This window comes from Semicossyphus pulcher, unplaced genomic scaffold (assembly GCF_022749685.1).
Source record: "Semicossyphus pulcher isolate SPU_LCO1_2020_fin unplaced genomic scaffold, fSemPul1.0.p SCAF_4, whole genome shotgun sequence".
Classification (NCBI taxonomy): Eukaryota; Metazoa; Chordata; class Actinopteri; order Labriformes; family Labridae; genus Semicossyphus; species Semicossyphus pulcher.
The window spans coordinates 9,376,381-9,396,681 of NW_027211715.1; the positions used below are offsets into that span (position 1 = coordinate 9,376,381).

The window sequence follows — 20,301 nt, forward strand, 5'->3', positions numbered from 1 at the left end:
TTGAAATTCTTTTCAGTTTTGAAACTAAATTAATATTCTACTTCTAGTCTGAAGGTGTTGGAAAGTCTTAAACGGGAACAAAGCATTGAAACTCTTAATAGGGCTCAGATGGCTGTGTTTTTTCACTACATTGCAGTTCATGAAAGATTCCTCCAAGTTGGGCCTACATTTTTTGTAAAAGTTTCAAAGATGCGTGTTTCTTTAATGAGTAATCCTTTGTGAATTTTCAATTCAGGCCTTGACAGTTGCTATGGCACCATCAGGAGCTGTGTAAAATCTGGGGCATTTAAGTTAATAGAAAGGAAGTTTGTGAACAGGAGAGAAATAAGAAATAAAAGAAAAGAAAGGAGGCAGCAGAAGTAATCAGCTCCAGGTCCCTTGAGCCCGGCCACCTACAGACAGAAGAGTTAATTTAAGGCTCAGTATGTGGCACACTGACCACCTTATGGAATAAGGCCAATTCTGGAGTCGGCCCAAGCAGCAGTCTTGTTATTTTAAATAGAATAGTGTATTGTCTGTTGTTTCCTTTAAAAGCCAGCAGCCTTCCCTGTTGGTTTCACAGAGAAACATTACTAATGGTGACATGCCATTTTTCAAATCGACCCTCTGGGGTTTAAATTGTCCTCACTTAGAATTTCACTCAGCGTCTTAATGTGTTTTGGCCCTTGCAGGTACAGCAGTGCAGGTTTACAAACACATGCACACTCCTGAGCATAAATCCAGACAGATTAATACGATCAAAAGGAGAAAGATTCACGTCAAGTTTATAACTCTCCAACTGTCTCAAAATAAGAGTTGTATCTCAGATGAGTCCCACGTGAGGGGGTTTTAGTTGTTTTGTATTAAACTAGGACAATGGAAAAAGGTAGGCTGAGGAGATAACACAGGCTCTGCAGTTGTGATAAAAAATATTGGATTATTAATAATGGGCTGCGTCTCTCAGAGAATTGTATAAAAGTAAATCATTTTTTTTATCAATATAAAAACAAGGAAACATTACTATAGCTGAGGAAAGACTGTTAATTAATGTGAGATCTTTAATAATACAGAGATGCTCGCTATAAAACAGTAAGCTGCTCTGTCAAGTGGTATTTTAATGTTGTCCCTTTGACTTATCACCTCTCAACATGAAGCAATTTCTACTTGCAATTGTGGACTGGAATTTGGAGCAAATCCATCAATGGGTGATTTTCCATTTTCAGTTTTATTTAAGGTCTAGTTTTTTCCTGAAGAGTCCTGAAGTGGAAGTATATCAAGGAGGGCCCAAGAAAAGAAGCAAAACATAGAAAAGCTAGAAAAAAGGAACAGAAATATTTTTAAAAGTAATGTTGGTCCCTCTCTCTCTTTTCACTTTAATCATCTTTTGATCCCTCCGATTAATCTTGGAAACCGTAGGGGCACAGCGCCAAATGATCTCTCGACCATGTGGCAGATGGCAGTGGACTGAAAGGTTTTTTTTTCTTGCTTTCATCAAAATAGTTGTAATTTCTCAAAAACAAACCATATTTATTAGATTGTATGATTACTGTTGAATCAGTCCATGCTGGCCACATCATAATTTAATGTAAAGCAAGATAACATGGTAAATACTGGCCATTTCGTTTTTCCACAGAACCCTCTGGAAGCCTCTCATGAGCTTGTATTGTGTCTTCCATGAAAAGTGTTCTTACCTCCTTTTGTTTTACTTGTCCTTCAGTGCTGGTGCTGCTGTTTGTGATGTGGATGAAGAGGAGGGATAAGGAGCGTCAGGCCAAGCAACTCCTCATTGACCCAGAGGATGATGTCCGAGACAACATCCTCAAATATGACGAAGAGGGAGGCGGAGAGGAAGACCAGGTACACACATACACACGTGCACCAACATCTTTACACAACATACAACGTTATAAAAAAGATAAAAACAACAAAAATGACAAAGAAGCCATCTGCGTTTATTGTCAATTTAGCTATTGTCTTGATGTGTTATTTGTGATTGGCTGAGCAGACAATATTTGTAGCATTGCCTGTGATTGGTGGTTATAACTCTTGATTAACCTTAGTGATGAAAATCTCTCAAGCTGCCCATATATTTAGCAGTACTAAATATATGCACATCCTTTTAACACTTTATGCTAACACAAGCCTTCTTGTTTCACATACAAGCACACACACACTCACACACACACGTGCTCCCATTCACTCTCAAAAACACATATTCTCAAAAACAACATGAAATGCACAGAATGTTGCCTCACAGACACACCCTTTGCTTCTGTACAGTTTTCAATCATCTGTCCTCCAGCTAAGATTAAGTGTACTACAAAAGAGGACCTCGAAACAGGATTAATTGCTTTCTGTTGGAGAACAATTTCCTGTGTCTCTCCACACAACTCCTCTGCTGGTGCCAAGCACATAAGCTGCTCGGTACTTCTGCTGGGAAAAATGTTTAACCCTCAATTTCCCAGCCGACTACACTGAGAACATGTTTGAATTTGAAAAGCAGCTGTTCATTACAGTGTTTTTTTAAATGCAAGGGAGTTACACTGTGTACGTAAAAACATGAACACACTTACAATTCTGTAAATGTGGGGGGGGTTTATCTGCCATCATGCACCACACTTTTAAACCATTAGCTCTCTGTATACAGACCCATACTAGCATTAAACTATTCTTTTTATCTTATTTCTTTCTGGGTTTGGTATGTGCCAGGTCTGCACTGGTACGTGCTGCTCAAGGTACAATTTTGCTCTCCGCTAATGACAAAGACTTGTTCCTTCCTTTGCCTACATGGCTTTTATTAATTTTTTATATGAACTGCCAGCAGTCAAAATGGAAGCACCACAACCTTTACAGTATTACAGACTCACACAGTACTGTGTGACAAACTTGCTTTAAGCAATGCGTTTGGTTACTGACTGATACATGTTTTACCCTCAGGGCTTACCTCAGTTATTGCTGCTGAGACTGTTCAGTCCTAAAAACCTGAATACTTGGCTCGCCTGCTGCTGATACCAGCTCTCTTATAGACTCAGATACCAAAGGAACTGCTGAGGGGATTTTGGGCTGCCAAGATTCGTTCATGTACCAAAGTTAGGCAGAAGCCTCAGAGCTGGTTAGCCTGTTAGCCTGTGGATATTATTGCTTCTGCCTGCAGAAGAGTTAAGCCTGACTCACTGTGACCCGCTGGTTGATAGTTCTACTAATTTTAGACACAGTTGGCTTAAATATGTTGGCTTGCATATTGAATTAAATACATCATCATCATTTATTTCTTAATTCAAACACTGTCATTATACATCATACTGTACAGTACAACATAGATTGTTGTTCACATATTTTTATTTAATGTTAAAATAGTCTTCTAAAATGTTTTTACCTAATGTAGACTTTAACTCATTTAGATCAATGGCTAAAGTAACATGTTGCTTTAGTTCCTCTTGATACAACACATCCTGTTAGAATGCCATGGTGCTACATAAGGCATGGTTAAATTAATGGTGACATCCGTTGGTAAGTCAGTCAGTACAAAGAGACATCCCTCAGTAACCATTGAAAATTGTGTACAGATATTTATGGTCCCCGAATACTACAGACTTTGTCTCAAGAGGGAAAGTTTCAGTCTGACTGACGGATTGGCTGATGACATACAGCTGCTGAGGCAGCAGCACACTGTGTGATAGTTAGCAAATATTGGCATGCTAACAAACAACAAACTTACCCGCATAGCATCGTCACATACTTACACCCAATCTGACATTTTAGTTATGAATTGGTCTACTTATCTACATAGTTTTTAATCTGATATCTTATTGGTGAGTATTATCTTGACATTACAACACTGCTGCACAGTGATATGCAAATGACAGATGGAGAAACTGTGGTGGAGCTTTGCGATACATCCATCTGTGAGAAGGATTGGGAGTCACCACAATTAAAACTTGAGAAAGTGATAACGCTCTAATTTGTCAGTTTACGTTAGAGTGATACTTATTCTATACCAACATGTATCTCCTTTTTTCCTCTCAGGCTATATTTATATTCAGACATAATTAAAGGACTTTACGTTACCTGTGGTAAAGTAAAGAACTAGCTGTTAAGTTTTACTGAAAAAAGGCCCAGAGCTTAGACAGTTATTTTCTCTTCAGAAAAAAAAAATTGATGGCAAGGCATTAAATGGAAAATGTGTAGCAAAAGATAGCAGTGTTTCTTTTATTGGAAAACTAGCCTACTCTGTACGTTCCATGCTTTTTTGCAACCAAACATGGTCTTACTTTACGAATGATCAGTGGCAAAAGTCACGATTAAAAAATAAGCTAGTTATAAAGTGTTAGATGCCAAATAAAATGCAGGATTTCATTGGTTGTGTTGTTTGACTTTTGTTGTGTTCATATTTTTCTCTCCATGAGTTGATATATGAAAGGTACCAATATCTATGTAATGTCATTGCAGTGCTAACAGTACACACAAAGAGATAGTGAAAAATATCATGGTTTGCTTCTGTCTTTATTACTGCTACAGTGACACATTGCACAGGCCTAGTGTGCGCTCCTCTATTTGATCAGATTTTCATGTTAGCTTGTTTTTTTTTTCTACTTCCAGCCTGAGTCTTTATTTGTCAGGATTTAAGCTTTGGATAAAAAGCAGACTCTGTCCCAAGGAACACAAATAAACAGTAACACACACATACAGCACACACAAATGACAGAACTTCATTCATAGCAGCTGTTCCCTCTCTTCTAATCCTTACCTATAACTAACACTTCTCTGACCTCAAAGTCTTTTTAAAGGTTACATAATGCACATATTGTACACATAATATACATACACATGAATACATAATGTTCTGTAGAGTAAATTTCAGTTGTCCTCTAGCAGAATATGGCTGGTTTATGTCAATATGATATTATAATATGTTTTTGATGAGTAGAGAAAACAACAAAGTAAAATACTTTAGGAGAACTGTGATCAGGATGATGACAAAAGGTCATGCTACCCAAAGGACCCTCTGTAAAGTATATGATAACAGCAATGCTGCAGGATCATGCCATGCACTGCAAACTTTGACACTATTTTGTTTTTCCTAAAGTTTATTCAAAAGTAGTGCTATGCATAGCAGATTTACATGCCAACTTGTTATGTATGTGTATCTAGTGGGACTTGCTACATGAGTGTTAAACAGTTTATTATAATGTGGTACAACATAATTCTAATGTATAATTTGTGAAAGAAAAAGGATCATAAACCCACCTTATAGTAAACATGGTTTTGGCTTACTGGTAAACAGTATTGTTTTCCATCATTGCCTTATTGCTTATATTGTAGTTGTAAAACGTTTAAATAGAACTAACTAGAACTAGTGTTTGGCATGTTTTAATACATCTAGGTGCACTTTATATTACAAACCATAGTGTTTGAAAATATGGAATGCATTTTCCTGTCTCCCAAGCAGTGTTAATTTCGTTAACATAAAATAATGAAGAAAAATGTTTGTCAACAATGTTTTTTTTGTCATGGCGAAGACTAGACATTGACAAGTTAAAAATAGATTGTTGACAATAAAAACTCCAAGAGACGGAACTAAAATGTTAGTGGAGGGTTGTCGGACATTCAAAATGCATATTTTCCCCCACTGGGCGCCTAATCTGTCTGTCAAAATACAAGCAATTCGTTCCTGTAGCTGGGTAGCCCGGTTGGAAATAACGAGTATCACGCAGGTGGTTGTGAACTCTCTCTGTTAACTCAGGCTTTCTGCTTCAGGTGCAGTGCACACTCAGAAAAACAGGCGTATTATTTTACGCTTCTTGCACACAAAAAGAGGCGGTCATCAGCTGTCTGCTTCAGTCAGACTGTTTAAATGAAAAGTAATGACGAAAAGTAATCTTTATCTTCATCGTTCATTTACTGTATTGATGATCTGCTGAAATTTAAAATCTTAATTATACTTGAAGCAAACAGGTTAAAACGAGTAGAGGAAGACTGGAGAAAGGGGTCATATTTTCTCAAGTGAGAAAATGTTTTGACTAAAAGTAATGACTAAAATGTAAAGACTTTTTATTGACTAAAACTGGAATAAAAATATGAATGTTTTTCGTCTGAAGACCAAGACTAAATCTAAAATAGCTGCCAAAATCAACACTGCTCTCAAGCAGTATTTTTTATCTCCTGTTTGCCGTTAAATATGCACTCAGCTTCCAGAAACTGGAGCTTCAGTTGGTTCATTCAACACTGTATCTGCTTTTATTGTTGTGAATGTTACCTTACAGTTTATGTCAATGCAATACAGGGTTTTATTTATGTTGGCATGTACAATTGTGTTATCATGACCAGTGAAATAAAACAGAAAAACATGCTCTGAAGCGGGTCAGGAATAATGTAAAATATGAATGACTTGATGGATATGAGGCTGAACAGGCATAAGAACTGGTTAAGTTATTTTGATAGAGTCCTTAAAGAAGTAAAAATGACCTTCCTCAGAGGACATCGCTCTCTGCTCCTTGTCAGTGTAGAAATACATGAAGAAGCAGCACACAGCATTTCCATTCTCCCTGCCAGGTTATTGCAGAGCTCTCAGACGCTCTTCAGTTAAAAGTATTCTATTGGTCGCCCATTATCATGAACAAAGCCCAAGGTCAGTCCACAGCATGCTGTTATTGTCCTGAAAAGGCTGCTTTAGTCGATTTCCCTGGAGACCAGAGAGCACGAAATGGTTTCTGGATGGTTGCTGCGGTGACTCAGACAACACCATTCAGCATGAACAGATCAGAGGCCCTGACACACATCTTCCCCTCTGCACACTGACTCTGCTGATGTGTAAGAGAAGGTGAAAGAGACACTGTGTTTCTCTAAGTAGGTGCTAATTAGATAGCATTAGAGTTGAGTTCAGTCTTCCCTCAGGACATGATGTGGAAGAAACGGTAGACGTTGAATCAGAGGAGCTCATGGTGCCTGTCTGAGTCATTAATATTCAACTGTTAAACACAGCTGGAACATAAAGGAAGTGTTACGTAATTTTATTGTAAGTGCATGTTTGTTCTGGTCCTGGCTAAGAATGTTACCTTCTTGAGTCAGTCAAGTTCCTCGAGTTCACCTGTATGTTTATTAACAGAGGCTTGCAGTGCTTCTAACATAAGGAAGAATTCATTATAATACAATTAGAATTAGGTTTATGAAAGTTCTCATTTCTCATCAAGTTTGAATCACAGAGGTAAAAAAAATCAACCACATTTGCAGTTATGAATCATATTTTCGTACAGGAAAAAATGTTACTGACTTGACTGAAAGAGGGCAGAAAGTACATTAAAAACTAAGGGGGAATTCACCAAAGGATTGCGTGGCTTTTGCACCTGCTAAACCTTTGCATATGACACAAAAAGACTGACATACCATCAGCATATCAGGTTCTACTATACCTGTGGTAAATTTCCAATTAGTGTTCCAATTCTGAATACCGTACCGGTTTTTATTACTGATTTAGTCTTGCTTCAGGCAGGCAACTCGAGCTGCACTGATTTCACACTAACATGAGTCATTCTTTACAATCACCTGGCAAACACTTCCTCCCTATGTGGAAGATTTCTGGTCTCTCTCTCTGCTATGTTCTTGCCACTGCAGCCCTGCACCAGTACTGTACTCATACATTCAGCACCACCACCACCCCAGCATCCACCTGCAGGCTCCGGCCCCTGCAGGTTTAAGTTATTATCTCATCACTCCTCAAATTTCTGCATGTAAAATAAATCTGCGAGGAGTGATGAGGTCGGAGCCTAGACGCCAAAAACAAGCTTTGTTCTGCTGCTGCAATAAACATGCAATAAACTATAATAACTCACACAACGTGAGTTGTCTGACTGAAATGTATTTGAAATTGTCTTCTTTCTGAAATTGGTTTTAAAATTTTCAGCTGAAACAGAGGAAGTTGGTGATGATCAGGTGTTGCATCACACAATCAAACCCAAAGATTTTTGTACATTTAATAGACATCAGCTGACTTTGGTCCAGATTTTCATGGGACATACTAGATGATGAATGACTTTGACAGGCCTCCTGCTTTGTATTTAGTGCCACCAACAATTTAATTTGTCTAACATGTTTATTTGTGACCAAACCTGCAATACTAATGACAAACCCACCAGCTTCAGCCATTGGTTGTGTTAACTGATAATTGGCTAAACAGATCCTAGTCTAGTATGTACTCTATAAGCCCTAATGCCACCTGGTGGTATTTTTCATATCACAGGAAACAACGGTTGATCTGAGGTCTGTTTTATCTGTGTCGATCAGCACAATGCATTTTTTTCATTAATTTATCTTGTGCCTTGCTTTACATTGTGGCTAATTAATGTACTTTTGTGTTAATCACCGTTTTAGTTCATTGGTTTATTCATGGTGTCTAATTGTTGGACTTTTAAGTGTGGTATTTTGATAGGGTTGTTTTTACAGTTGTCAAGTAACTTTTTTGTCTCATTCAGACTTCAGATTTGTAACTTGCAATTAATATTACAATTAAGCTTACAATTTATTTATGTTATTGTTCTGATGTGGACTGCCTGTATTTAGGGAATCAGACGCTATATAGATAAATTTAGTTGGACTTTTCTTGCTGTCATACAAACACTTGCATATGTGGTTTTATGTGTGTTTAGGACTACGATCTGAGTCAGCTGCAGCAGCCTGATGCCCTGGAGCCAGAGTGCGTTAAGGTGGGGATCAGACGTATGGACGAGAGACCTCTCCATCATGACCACCAGTACCCCCTCCGCTCTGCTGCCCCCCACCCAGGAGACATAGGAGACTTCATCCACGAGGTACTACAACACATGCTGTTGTGTTGACAAATACATCTGGGGTCAGCAACTCTCATGGTGTCTTTTACCGACTAAACCTTTATGGTAATATCCTTCTGTAAAATGTCAGTACTCTTGTCAGTCTAAACCAGCGAGCGTGACCACTGCAGAGGATGGTGTCTCATCCTCACAAAGTGATATCCAATCTGTTTGCACAGATTATATTCTGGTGTTGGAAACATGCACTTCTCAGCACACAGGAAGTGATGAATCACAACTTGAGTGAAATACAAACTGTCTGTTTGACAGCAATAAGCATACACTTTGTCCAGAAAAAACTGGATTTGCCAACGTTAGATCTTATGGTTCTCTCATCCCTTCTCTATCCTTTGGTATAAACCATCAAAGACCGGCCGGGATGTGTGCAGTTTACCTCATCACCTTACAGGATTTAGGGATATTGAAGATGAAACATTTTTTTTCAAACAGTTGTGCTTAGTTGCTATTCTGAGCTGCCAGTGCAGACACTTATCCACTGTAAGATTCAAAGACTTTGATTACTGCTAATTAAAACAGAATGCAATGTCTGTGGCACAGAAACCATCGCAAATATGATGCAGATTTAAAATGTTCCTATTTCCGGGCTCAGTGGCGCAGTCTGTCCCCGAGATATGTACACAATACATACACAATATACAATACAAACAAGTATAAGAGATGTTTTACTCATATTTCGTAATGTGTGGTTGATAAATGCACACTAACAGCCAGACCTAGATCATTTAGCAAACAGACATACTAGGCATGGAAACACAGACAGTACAGTCTCTGTGTTATTCTTAATTAGATTTGCTAATGGTGAGGATTAACTGGCCTCAGACATGGCTACAGCCTGACTACCTAATTGGAGGTAAATCCATTGAGTTTAGTTAATCCCACAGAGTGTCTGCAACCATCCTCAGGTCCTAAGTGGACAGTTTGGTCTACTCTGCCACTGTGTTTGATTTCTTTTTATTATATACCATTTCCTATTCGTGTTCATGTTCATGAACAGAGCACAGCATGCAGGAAATTACAGTGTGCCATTTTTTACCATCAGGAAATGAATGAATTGAAATACTTGAAGCAGCATGAATTGCCAGCCCATTTCCCCTTTTACACATCAGACATAGTGACATACAACAGACATATCAGCAGCATTAGCAGTATTCACCAGCTAACACATGCAGGTTGTGTACAGTAGGTTTATTTTCCTGATATTGAAAACCAGGTTACTAAGTGACCCTGATGCTGATTCTGCCTATGGAAGTCTTAAAGACAAAACTTGGTGAACAGCTTTAAAGCCTTTAAGCCTTTGTTTAGGCTTTTAGGCCTTTGTTGGTTTCAAATGAACTAGAAAGAGAGTAAGATGCGTGGTCACACCACATGGCTACTTAATAATGCCTGTCTAATAACTGTCTAAATGTCTTCATGTATTTTAGTGTTTACACATGATGTTCATGATGTTACACAGTGGTAGTTAAAAGGCGACAGTGGTAGTTGTGTGAAACATGAAGAAAGAGAATTTTTCCATTCTCCCGACTGCTTTGTTGGCCAACTAGCTGATAGGTCACTGATGCTAGCAGCCGCCGCATCACCTCCGTATCTAAAGCCGTTTTCCCACTGGTCAAAAAACTCACTAACACCCACTAACATTCGGCTTTTTTGCTTAATGGGAAAGGTTACAATCGGCATTCAGACTACTGCATAGTCATTTGGCCCAGGTAATCCTCATATCCTCGGCTCCGATTGGCATTGATGGGAACACAAAACCCGTGTTGACATGCTAATCTCCGCCCCCTTTCCAGCACAATACTATACTCCGTCAGTAAGTTCTGCGACTTCTTGTAATCTCAGCTACAAATTCCGCCCGTCTCCGTCCGAGCAGCGCTCGAACCTCGTTCCAAATTTGTCAGGCCGAGTTTAATAAACAGACTTTAAAGACCTAACCACCTTAACATCTTCACTGTTTACTAACCATGTAACATGCATTAAATAAGGAAACAAATCATACATTCATTTTATACTTTTTTTTAAAGGAGGGTGGGCCATTTGCAGGGCAGGGGGCCTAACAGCATGTCAGGCGTTTTGGCTTTTAATGATTCTGTTTGTGTAGAGTAAAAGATGACATCTTCAGCTTTCTTATTTATCAGATAACATGTATCAAAGTGTGAAAGAAAGGAGATGGCTATGTTAAAGCTCCTGTGAGGAACTTTCGGTTTGTGTTGATTTTGGTGTCCCCTGTGAACAAAGCCGTACCTCTTATTTCTTTGCTGATTCTCTCCTGTACATGCTTAAGTGTTTTTAACAAAAAATGTTGTCCTGCTTTCTTTAACAGTCATATGTATCACTCAGTTAAATGTTTGCCCTGGAAAATGTAAACAAAGGCAGCATGCAGTTTATCGCTTCGTCTGACACCTACCCCCCGCTAGAAGTTTCAGGCATTAAAAATAACTATATAGAGATAATCAGTCTTGTTGCTAAGGATCTCCTTGCATTTGTAGGTCATATAGAGAAATCAGAATACATTTTCAGTCTGTTTCATAGCAGGTGAAAAACTCACAGGAGCTTTAATGTAGCAACACAGATACCAGAACACATATAGTCAAATTAAGGTAAAGAGCTGCACTCACAAAAAAAACAGAACAAAAGGGGCTTTGAAACTTCAAATTATCACAGTCTTGCCAGCGCTGATGAAGGTCACTTTGAAGACGATGCTCCCAAGCCTCAAGTTGAAGTCCACCAGCCTGTGGAGGCAGAACATCCCCTGCCAGGAGGATTCAGGCCGAGAGAAGATGAGAACAGTGGCGAGATGTGCAGCAAGCAGTTGAAATGCTTTGATTACCCGTGTGATGCCGTTTATGACAGCCAAACTGAAGAAGTAGACACTGAGGATGAAGACGCAGTGTCAGCGCCCTCCTCCAGCCCAGTACATGGAGGATCCAGGAAGAGGTCACGGGAGGATGACCAAGAAGATGAGAGAGGCAGCAAAAAATTAAAATTACTAACTTTTGCTGCCAACATTTACAGTAACTTACTGCAACACCTCATCTCAAGAGGGACGTTGTAAATAAAGCTCATTGTTGTCTTTTAAATTGTTAAAATATATCATCATAAATTGTAATCAGTTTTTATTTAATGTGTTGGAAAATATCACAGTTGAACTCTGAGTTTCTAAAGACAGTTGTCAACTTTTGACAAAGGAAGCAATTACTGCATGGTGTCTGTTACAGTAACACTGATAGAAATGTTACAATAGTTTCAAAATACTAATAATAAAAAACCAATATCAAGTGCAAAAAATATTTCATTTATATTTAAAAAAAAAAAAAAAAAAGTACTACAATGACTAGACTCTACATTCTAATAATTAAAAGTCCAGTAAAGGCCCTACATGGGTTCAGCCTCAGTGAGAAGGTCAATCAAATCAAATTCAAATTTTATTTGTATAGCGCCAAATCATAACCAGGGTTATCTCGAGACACTTTACAGAAAGAGCAGGTCTAGACCGACTCTTTGTTAAGTTATTCAAAGAGAGGCCCAACATCAATCCACCATGAGTAGCACTTAGCAATTCGGCACATTGGCAAGGAAAAACTTCCTTTTAACAGGCAGAAACCTCGAGCAGAACCAGACTCATGTTGAACAGCCATCTGCCTCGACTGGATGGGCCGAAAATGGGATAGAAGGAGATGCAGGATAGAGACAGGCAAAGAGAGCAACAACAACATATGTTCTTGTTACCACAACAACATATGTCCTTGTTACATGAACAACAACAGACACATACTTATGGTTACAATGCCAATAATAGTGGTAGACTAGGGTGAAGATTGGCTAAATAAATAAATAAATAAATAAATTAGCGAGAGAAGCAGAGTAATGATAAAGGCTGAGGTAATCGTAATTGTAACAGTTGAAGTCAACAGGTCTACTATTAGCATTAGCAGCAACAATAATGATACTATGGGGAAGGCTGTTGTTAGTAGTTGTTGCAGTCGAGCAGGTCCACAGCAGCAGGTGGTCTGCAGCAACGATCCTCAGGAACCTTCAAGACAAGGGAGCACAAGAACTCCCGGGAAGATATGTGGTTAGTAATGTTAATGGGACCAGAAAATACAGAGTTAATGAGCTGCATTAATATGACAGATAGAGAGAGAGAGAGAGTCAGAGAGAGAGGAAGAGAGAGAGAGAGAGAGAGAGTCAGAGAGAGAGAGAGAGAGAGAGAAGCTTGGTGTGTCAGATCCCCCCGGCAGTCTAAACCTATAGCAGCATAACTATGGGCTAGTCCAAGCCTGAGCCAGCCCTAACTATAAGCTTTATCAAAGAGGAAAGTTTTAAGTCTACTCTTAAAAGAAGAGAGGGTGTCTGCCTCCCGGACCTTGACTGGTAGATTGTTCCAGAGGAGGGGGGCCTGGTAATTGAAGGCTCTACCTCCAACACTACTCTTAGAGACTTTAGGTACCACAAGCAGGCCTGCATCCTGGGAGCGCAATGTTCTAGAGGGGTAATATGGCACTATGAGCTCTTTAAGATATGTTGGTGCCTGACCATTAAGAGCTTTGTAAGTAAGAAGAAGGATTTTAAATTCTATTCTATATTTTACAGGAAGCCAGTGCAGAGAGGCTAATACAGGAGAGATGTGCTCTCTCTTCCTAGTTCTTGTCAGCACACGTGCTGCAGCATTTTGTACCAGCTGCAGAGTTTTTAGTGACTTATTAGGGCAGCCTGATAGTAACGAGTTACAATAATCCAACCTGGAAGTAACGAATGCATGGACTAGTTTTTCTGCATCGTTTTGAGACAAGATGTGTCTGATTTTTGCTATGTTGCGAAGATGAAAGAAGGCTGTCCTTGATATTTGTTTTATGTGGGAGATGAAGGACATATCCTGATCAAATAGAACTCCCAGATTCCTAACAGTAGTGCTGGATGCCAGGCTGATGCCATCTAGGGCAGCTATATCATTAGAGAAAGAGTCTCTAAGGTGTTTTGGGCCGAGCACAATAACTTCAGTTTTGTCTGAATTAAGTAGCAGAAAGTTTCTAGTCATCCAGATCTTTATGTCCTTAAGGCATGCTTCTAGTTTAGATAGCTGATTGGTTTCATCTGGCTTCATAGATAAGTATAATTGAGTATCATCTGCATAACAATGAAAATTAATGGAGTGTTTCCTCATGATATTACCCAGAGGAAGCATATATAAGGTAAAAAGAATCGGTCCGAGCACAGAACCTTGTGGAACTCCATGACTAACTTTGGTTTGCATAGAGGACACATCATGAACATTAACAAACTGAGATCGATCTGATAGATAAGATTTAAACCAACTTAGTGCAGATCCTGTAATGCCAATTAAATGTTCTAATCTCTGTAACAGGATGTGATGGTCTATCGTGTCGAAAGCGGCACTAAGATCTAACAGGACGAGTACAGAGAGAAGTCCTCTGTCTGAAGCAGTAAGTAGATCATTTGAAACTCGCACAAGGGCTGTCTCAGTGCTATGGTGGACTCTAAATCCTGACTGAAAGTCCTCAAATAAACTGTTGTTATGAAGAAAGTCACATAATTGATTAGCGACTGCTTTCTCAAGGATCTTTGAGATAAAAGGAAGGTTAGATATAGGTCTATAGTTAGCTAAGGTGCCTTAATCTAGGGTAGGCTTTTTAAGAAGTGGCTTAATTACAGCTAGTTTAAAAGACTGGGGTACATAGCCCGTCGATAAAGACATATTGATCATATCTAGTAAAGAAGTGCTAATTGAGGGAAAGACTTCCTTAAGCAGCTTGGTTGGAATCGGGTCTAAAAGACAGGTTGATGGTTTAGACGAAGATATCAGAGAATTTAGCTCAGGAAGGTCAATTGGAGAAAAACAGTCAAGGTAAACATCAGGTTTTTGAGCAGTTTCCAAAGATACATCTGCACCAGTTAACGGCAGGAGGTTACAAATTTTGTCTCTTATCTTTAGGATTTTGTCATTAAAGAAGCTCATGAAATCATCACTGCTGAGGCCTATAGGAATACTTGGCTCAGTGGAGCTGTGACTCTCTGTCAGCCTGGCTACAGTGCTGAAAAGGTACCTGGGATTGTTTTTATGTTCTTCTATGAGGGAGGAGTAGTAGACACCTCGAGCATGCCGTAGGGCCTTCCTGTATTTATTAAGAATATTTTGCCAGAGTAAACGAGACTCTTCTGTTTTGGTGGATCGCCACATTCTTTCAAATTTACGCGACATTTGCTTCAAGTTACGAGTTTCTGAGTCATACCATGGAGCTAGCCTCTGTCGTTTAATAATCTTCTTTTTTAAGGGGGCAATCGAGTCTAGAGTACTTCTCAGCAAACCTGCAGTACTATCAACAAACTGATCAAGCTGAGAGGGACTAACATTAGCATAAGAGCTTTCTGTAGTAAACAGATGTGGTAAAGAATTAAAAGCAGCTGGAATTGTTTCCTTAAATTTAGCTACAGTCCTATCAGACAAACATCTTGTGAGTACATTTTTGTTAACTGGAGAGTAGTCGGTTAATAAGACATCGAATGTTACTAAATAGTGATCTGATAAAAGAGGATTTTGTGGGAAGACAATTAAGTTTTCAGTTTCAAGGCCATAAGCTAGAACAAGGTCGAGGGTGTGGTTAAAGCGGTGAGTAGGCTGGTTTACACTTTGAGTGGAACCAATAGAGTCCAAAAGGGACATAAATGCCATGCTAAGACTATCATTATCAACATCTACATGAATATTGAAGTCCCCTACAATAATTATTTTATCTGAACTCAGGACTAAATCTGATAAAAACTCTGAGAATTCAGTTAGAAAATCAGAGTATGCGCCAGGAGGGCGGTATACTATCACAAATAAAACAGGCTGTAAAGTTTTCCAAGCTGGGTGTGAAAAACTCAGAACAAGGCTTTCAAAAGAGCTGAAACTAAGTTTTGGTCTAGGGTTGATTAGAAGACTAGAACTGAAAATAGCTGCCACTCCACCACCTCGACTAGTGTCTCGAGGAGTATGAGTATTAAGATGACTGGGAGGAGTGGATTCATTTAAGCTGACATATTCTTCCTGACACAGCCAAGTCTCAGTTAAAGAGAGTAAATCAATATGATAATCTGATATCAGATCGTTCACTAATAGAGCTTTAGATGACAGGGATCTGATATTTAACAGACCACATTTAATTCTCATATTTTTTGGCATAACTTTGGTTGTTGTTTTAATTTTTATTAAATTTTTTTGATTTACTCCTTTTTTATTTGAGTTTGAATTAACTGTAATAAAAGGCCTGGGTTGGGGGGCAGACACAGTCTCTATAACATTAACATTGTGGCTGGGAAACTGCTCACAGGGAAGCTCAGAGGAGTGTGTAGGAGAAGGTGAGCATACTCTGTTTGAATAAGTCACTGGTTCTCATCAGCACTGTCAGTGTGTACTCTACCTTTTAAAGCTTCATAAAAGCACTCTCTCAGATGGATTAACATGACTCTCAGAGTTAATCAGATAGGCTGCTTGAAGAGACTGAACTCTTCCTCGAACAGTGCTGATAACTGTCATCACATCCCGAGTGTACAGCGTTTAGGCAGCGGGGCATCTCAGCCATGAAGAGTCATCATTGTCAATGCAGCTGATGCATGTCACTCTCTGTGTGTTAACTGCTTCCATATTGTTTGCATGTGCAAGTGTGTGTGTGTGTCTTTTTGGTCAGGCTGCATAAAGACATCTGCCAAGCGGAGCTATGAATAATGAGAGGGAGCTGTCAGACATGGCAAGCTGATCTAGACAGCTTAATCCGGCAGACATGACAAGCTGATGCTTCTCGTCCTGCCTCTCCCTCTCCCTCTCCCTCTCTGCGTTAATTCTCTCCTCCCATTGAGTTTCAAAGAGACAGGAGTGTCTTCAGTCAGACGACAGACGTGGTACAAAAATTATTTCCACAGCTTATCAGATTTACAGCTTTCATTTCCACCATTCTGAACGACGGTGAGAGGCGAAGAACAACTATTTTCCAGCCTGTTAGCTTGGGCAAATGTTTTAGATGTTAATTTTAGATGGTATTTATCTTTATTTTGTTTGTTATTTTGTTTTTAGTGTAAAGTTCTTAGAGGGAGTTCATAAAAACGGTGTGTTTTGGAATGTGTGTATGAGGGGGAGGTGCTTTGAAGTTGAGGCTACGCTGGGTAATCTGCTGAATCTCTTCCTGGAGATGGAGGCAGCATCTGTCCAGTCTGACCCAAATCCTTCTCTGGTCTACTCTCCTACATAATCCCTCCTTCCCTCATACTACCCCAGCACTCCCTACTGTCCATCTTAACCACTTCACACACACACACACAGAACACACTCAGAGAGAGAGAGAGAGACAGAGAGAGAGAGAGACAGCCTAACAAATAAACAGTCTTTTTACTTAACACTCACTCCCTCTTGCTCTCCCTTACTTTCATCTCCTCCATACTCCTCCCTCTTACCCATACTATAGGAGATGACATTTTATTGGAGGGGGGGGGGTTAACATGGGTCTTACGTCGCTCTGCTTTGGTATGAAAGCATGAGCACAGGTTTCTATAATACCCTTAGGTTTACTGTACAGTTACTATAGAAATATTATAGGATTACTATAATCCTGCTCTAGACATCGTCAGAGTCTTGTAGCTCTCTCAACCATAAATTCTGCTTTCCTCAGACTCTGAGATACTCTGGGGTGCGGGTTGGTGCACCGTCATGTGGAAAATATCTGATGCAGACATGACATTGTTCATTTTTAATGAACTTAAAGATGACAGCTTTGCTAAGCAAATATTTTATACAGTGCTGGGCTAGAAGAAATGAATAGGAAACTCCAAGGATTAACCTGTGTCATGAGCCTGGTCTGCATGTTCATGTTCTTTATCCAACAACAAACACAGACTGTGCGTGAGAAGGTTTTATTACTCGCCCCTTCTCAGCAACCACTTACGAGGTTCCATCAAGAAACAAATTGAACACCCTGCTAATCCACTGGTGATTCGTTCTAACCAACAGTGTATGGGGTACTCATATCATCACTCATTTATCATTTTGATGTAGGATCTTGCTCTCCTTATGTTCCAGTCTTCTCTTTGCTTACCCTCCTACCTGCTCCATATTTATTTCCAGTAAAAAAACGGATCGTAAAACACGACCAATCTTAATTCAATACTATGTGCATGTTTGAATTATTGTGCACTCCTCCACACTCTGGCTGTCTGGAAATATATTTCCAAATACATATAAAGTTATATAATTTAATATATAATGAAATACATAGTTTATTTGCTAACCTTCCCGTCTCCTCAACTTTTCTTTCCAGGGCCTGAAGGCGGCAGACAATGACCCCACCGCCCCCCCTTACGACTCTCTGCTGGTCTTTGACTATGAGGGCAGTGGCTCCGACGCCGGCTCCCTCAGCTCTCTGCACTCCTCTTCAAGCTGTGGAGACCAGGACTACGACTACCTCGGCGACTGGGGGCCACGCTTCCGCAAGCTGGCCGACCTGTACGGCGGAGGGGATGATTAGCACCCTCAACTCCCAGCAACAACAACCACCCTCCCCACCCCACCCTTGCTCCAAGGCTCAGGTGGTGGGTGGGGTTTAATGAAGAGGATATGGGGGGAAACGCGGGGTATGGATCGGCACTTCTGTATTACCAAGGGACAGCTTGTAAAGAGACTTGCTGCCCCTTGATGACGGTTAATGACACTAGGGACCATTCTGACTCCTGGCCTAGCAAGGCCTGGCACCGGCTAGCATTCTGGCTAATGGACATAATCATCTGAGCATTAGCCCCTGTGCTAACAAATGTGAGCAGCTAGAACAGTGCGATCAGAGGGGATGTTGTCTCTATGATGGTTAAGAGCTACAACAGCCATGCTACAGACGCTCATTTACACTTGAATCTCACAGTACAGGAGCACTGGGGTCAAATGTGCCTTTTTGTACATTCTTTTGATTGTGTTCAGTCTTGATTCTGTACGTTGCTTTAAAGCTCCCTGTTTTGCAACGGCAACTGGAGGAGCACTTCGCCATGATGGTGTGTGTGTGTGTGTGTTTAAGTATGTATGTGGATTCCACCTCATTACCAGGATGTGTGCGCAAAAGTGTGTATGAGTCATTTCCACAGAGACACACTGGATGGACACTAAAGGGCAAAGCCTACTATGAGACGCCTTGGATGATCCAAACAGCAAAAACACTGCTTTACTGTGCAGCTCTGGGTGTTAAGAAATGTTCTTTCTCTGACTGAGTTAGTGATAAAATGACAACTGAACTCCTGATATATGAAAGACCACAATCAGAAAATGGCAGAATTAAATATATACATAGACCCTCACATCTGTTGTCTTTACATATATGAGGCACTGGACCACCTTTCTCTGTTATGCAGCAGATGTGTTTGTTTTATGGAATCTGGGGCTTTTTGAAGCACATAGCTGTGTGCATCAACTGTAGTCTTATTTATTAATGAGATTGACTGCCTATGATAAAAAAGGCAGCCAACATCTGAAGATTTAGCCCCCCCCCCCCCCCCCCCGATTTTCCTCGGTGGACCCTGATCATTCAACAACACATAACATCAAAGCTTTGAATGATTTGCCATAAAGAATGGCTGCTTTCAACACTCTTAGATACAAACGCATGTAGTGCCTCAGTGAATTTAAATAACTTTGTTTCTCAATCTGGGAGATTTTCCAAAGCAGAAAATTATATTCTTAGTCCAGTTTAAATATTGTGGTTATGTCCTTGCAGCTCGTCTACAAATGGAAACCTAAAATGGGATGTAGTTTAGCTTATTTGCAGGATGACAAAATACTGACTCGAAGTGGGGAAAAACACAGTGATAAAATAAAATGTCCATTTACGTGTTTGTGCAGATGAAAGAAAAAGAACAAAGAGTCGAGGCCATACAAGAAGAAAACTAAATCTAAAACCATTTTGGTTGCAGAGCAGCAGCTAGATCTATTAAAATTCCCATCATGAAGAAAATGATTTGAGTAATGAAATATCTGACTACGACAGAGGGAGCAGGAGCAAATTTTTGTCCAGATGTGGGTTCAGGAGACACGGTCTACATGCCCTTATATTTGACAGATGTATGTATGTTTGATCAACTGGTCTAAAGAGATGAAAAAATGAAAAATCCAACACCTCTCCTTTGTATGTCTTAAACTGCAACAGATGGAAGACCAGAATTTGAAACAGAGGCAGAAAAGACATTAAGCAAACTGCTATCTCAATGGTTAGGGATGACAGATATCAGGAATTAAGTTCATTTAACTTCACTCATTTTGCTTATTGCAGTGGAACAGTTGCATATGTTGCGGCTTTTCTTTATTGCAGATTTGTTTTGAGCCATCTGGAGATAATTTATCCAAGGTAGGAGAAAAAACCGACAACAGTTCAGTCAAGAGTAGGTTATTTCTGGACACTACTTCTAGACAGATTTTTAGGACATTTTACATTATATATATATTCACTGTCCCTGGAGG

The 20,301-nt window shown here is 39.7% G+C and overlaps 1 protein-coding gene across 1 annotated transcript in view; it reads left to right on the forward strand.

Annotated features, from left to right (window-relative positions):
• LOC138607047 (cadherin-2-like) overlaps positions 1-19,335 on the forward strand; it is a 120,785-nt gene extending 101,450 nt beyond the window's left edge. Inside the window, exons 14-16 of the mRNA XM_069679583.1 lie at positions 1,697-1,836; positions 8,622-8,783; positions 18,125-19,335. Coding sequence (XP_069535684.1) covers positions 1,697-1,836; positions 8,622-8,783; positions 18,125-18,331 — 509 coding nt within the window. The 3' untranslated portion in view covers positions 18,332-19,335. The remainder of the gene's footprint in view (positions 1-1,696; positions 1,837-8,621; positions 8,784-18,124) is intronic.
• Positions 19,336-20,301: the final 966 nt, after the last annotated feature.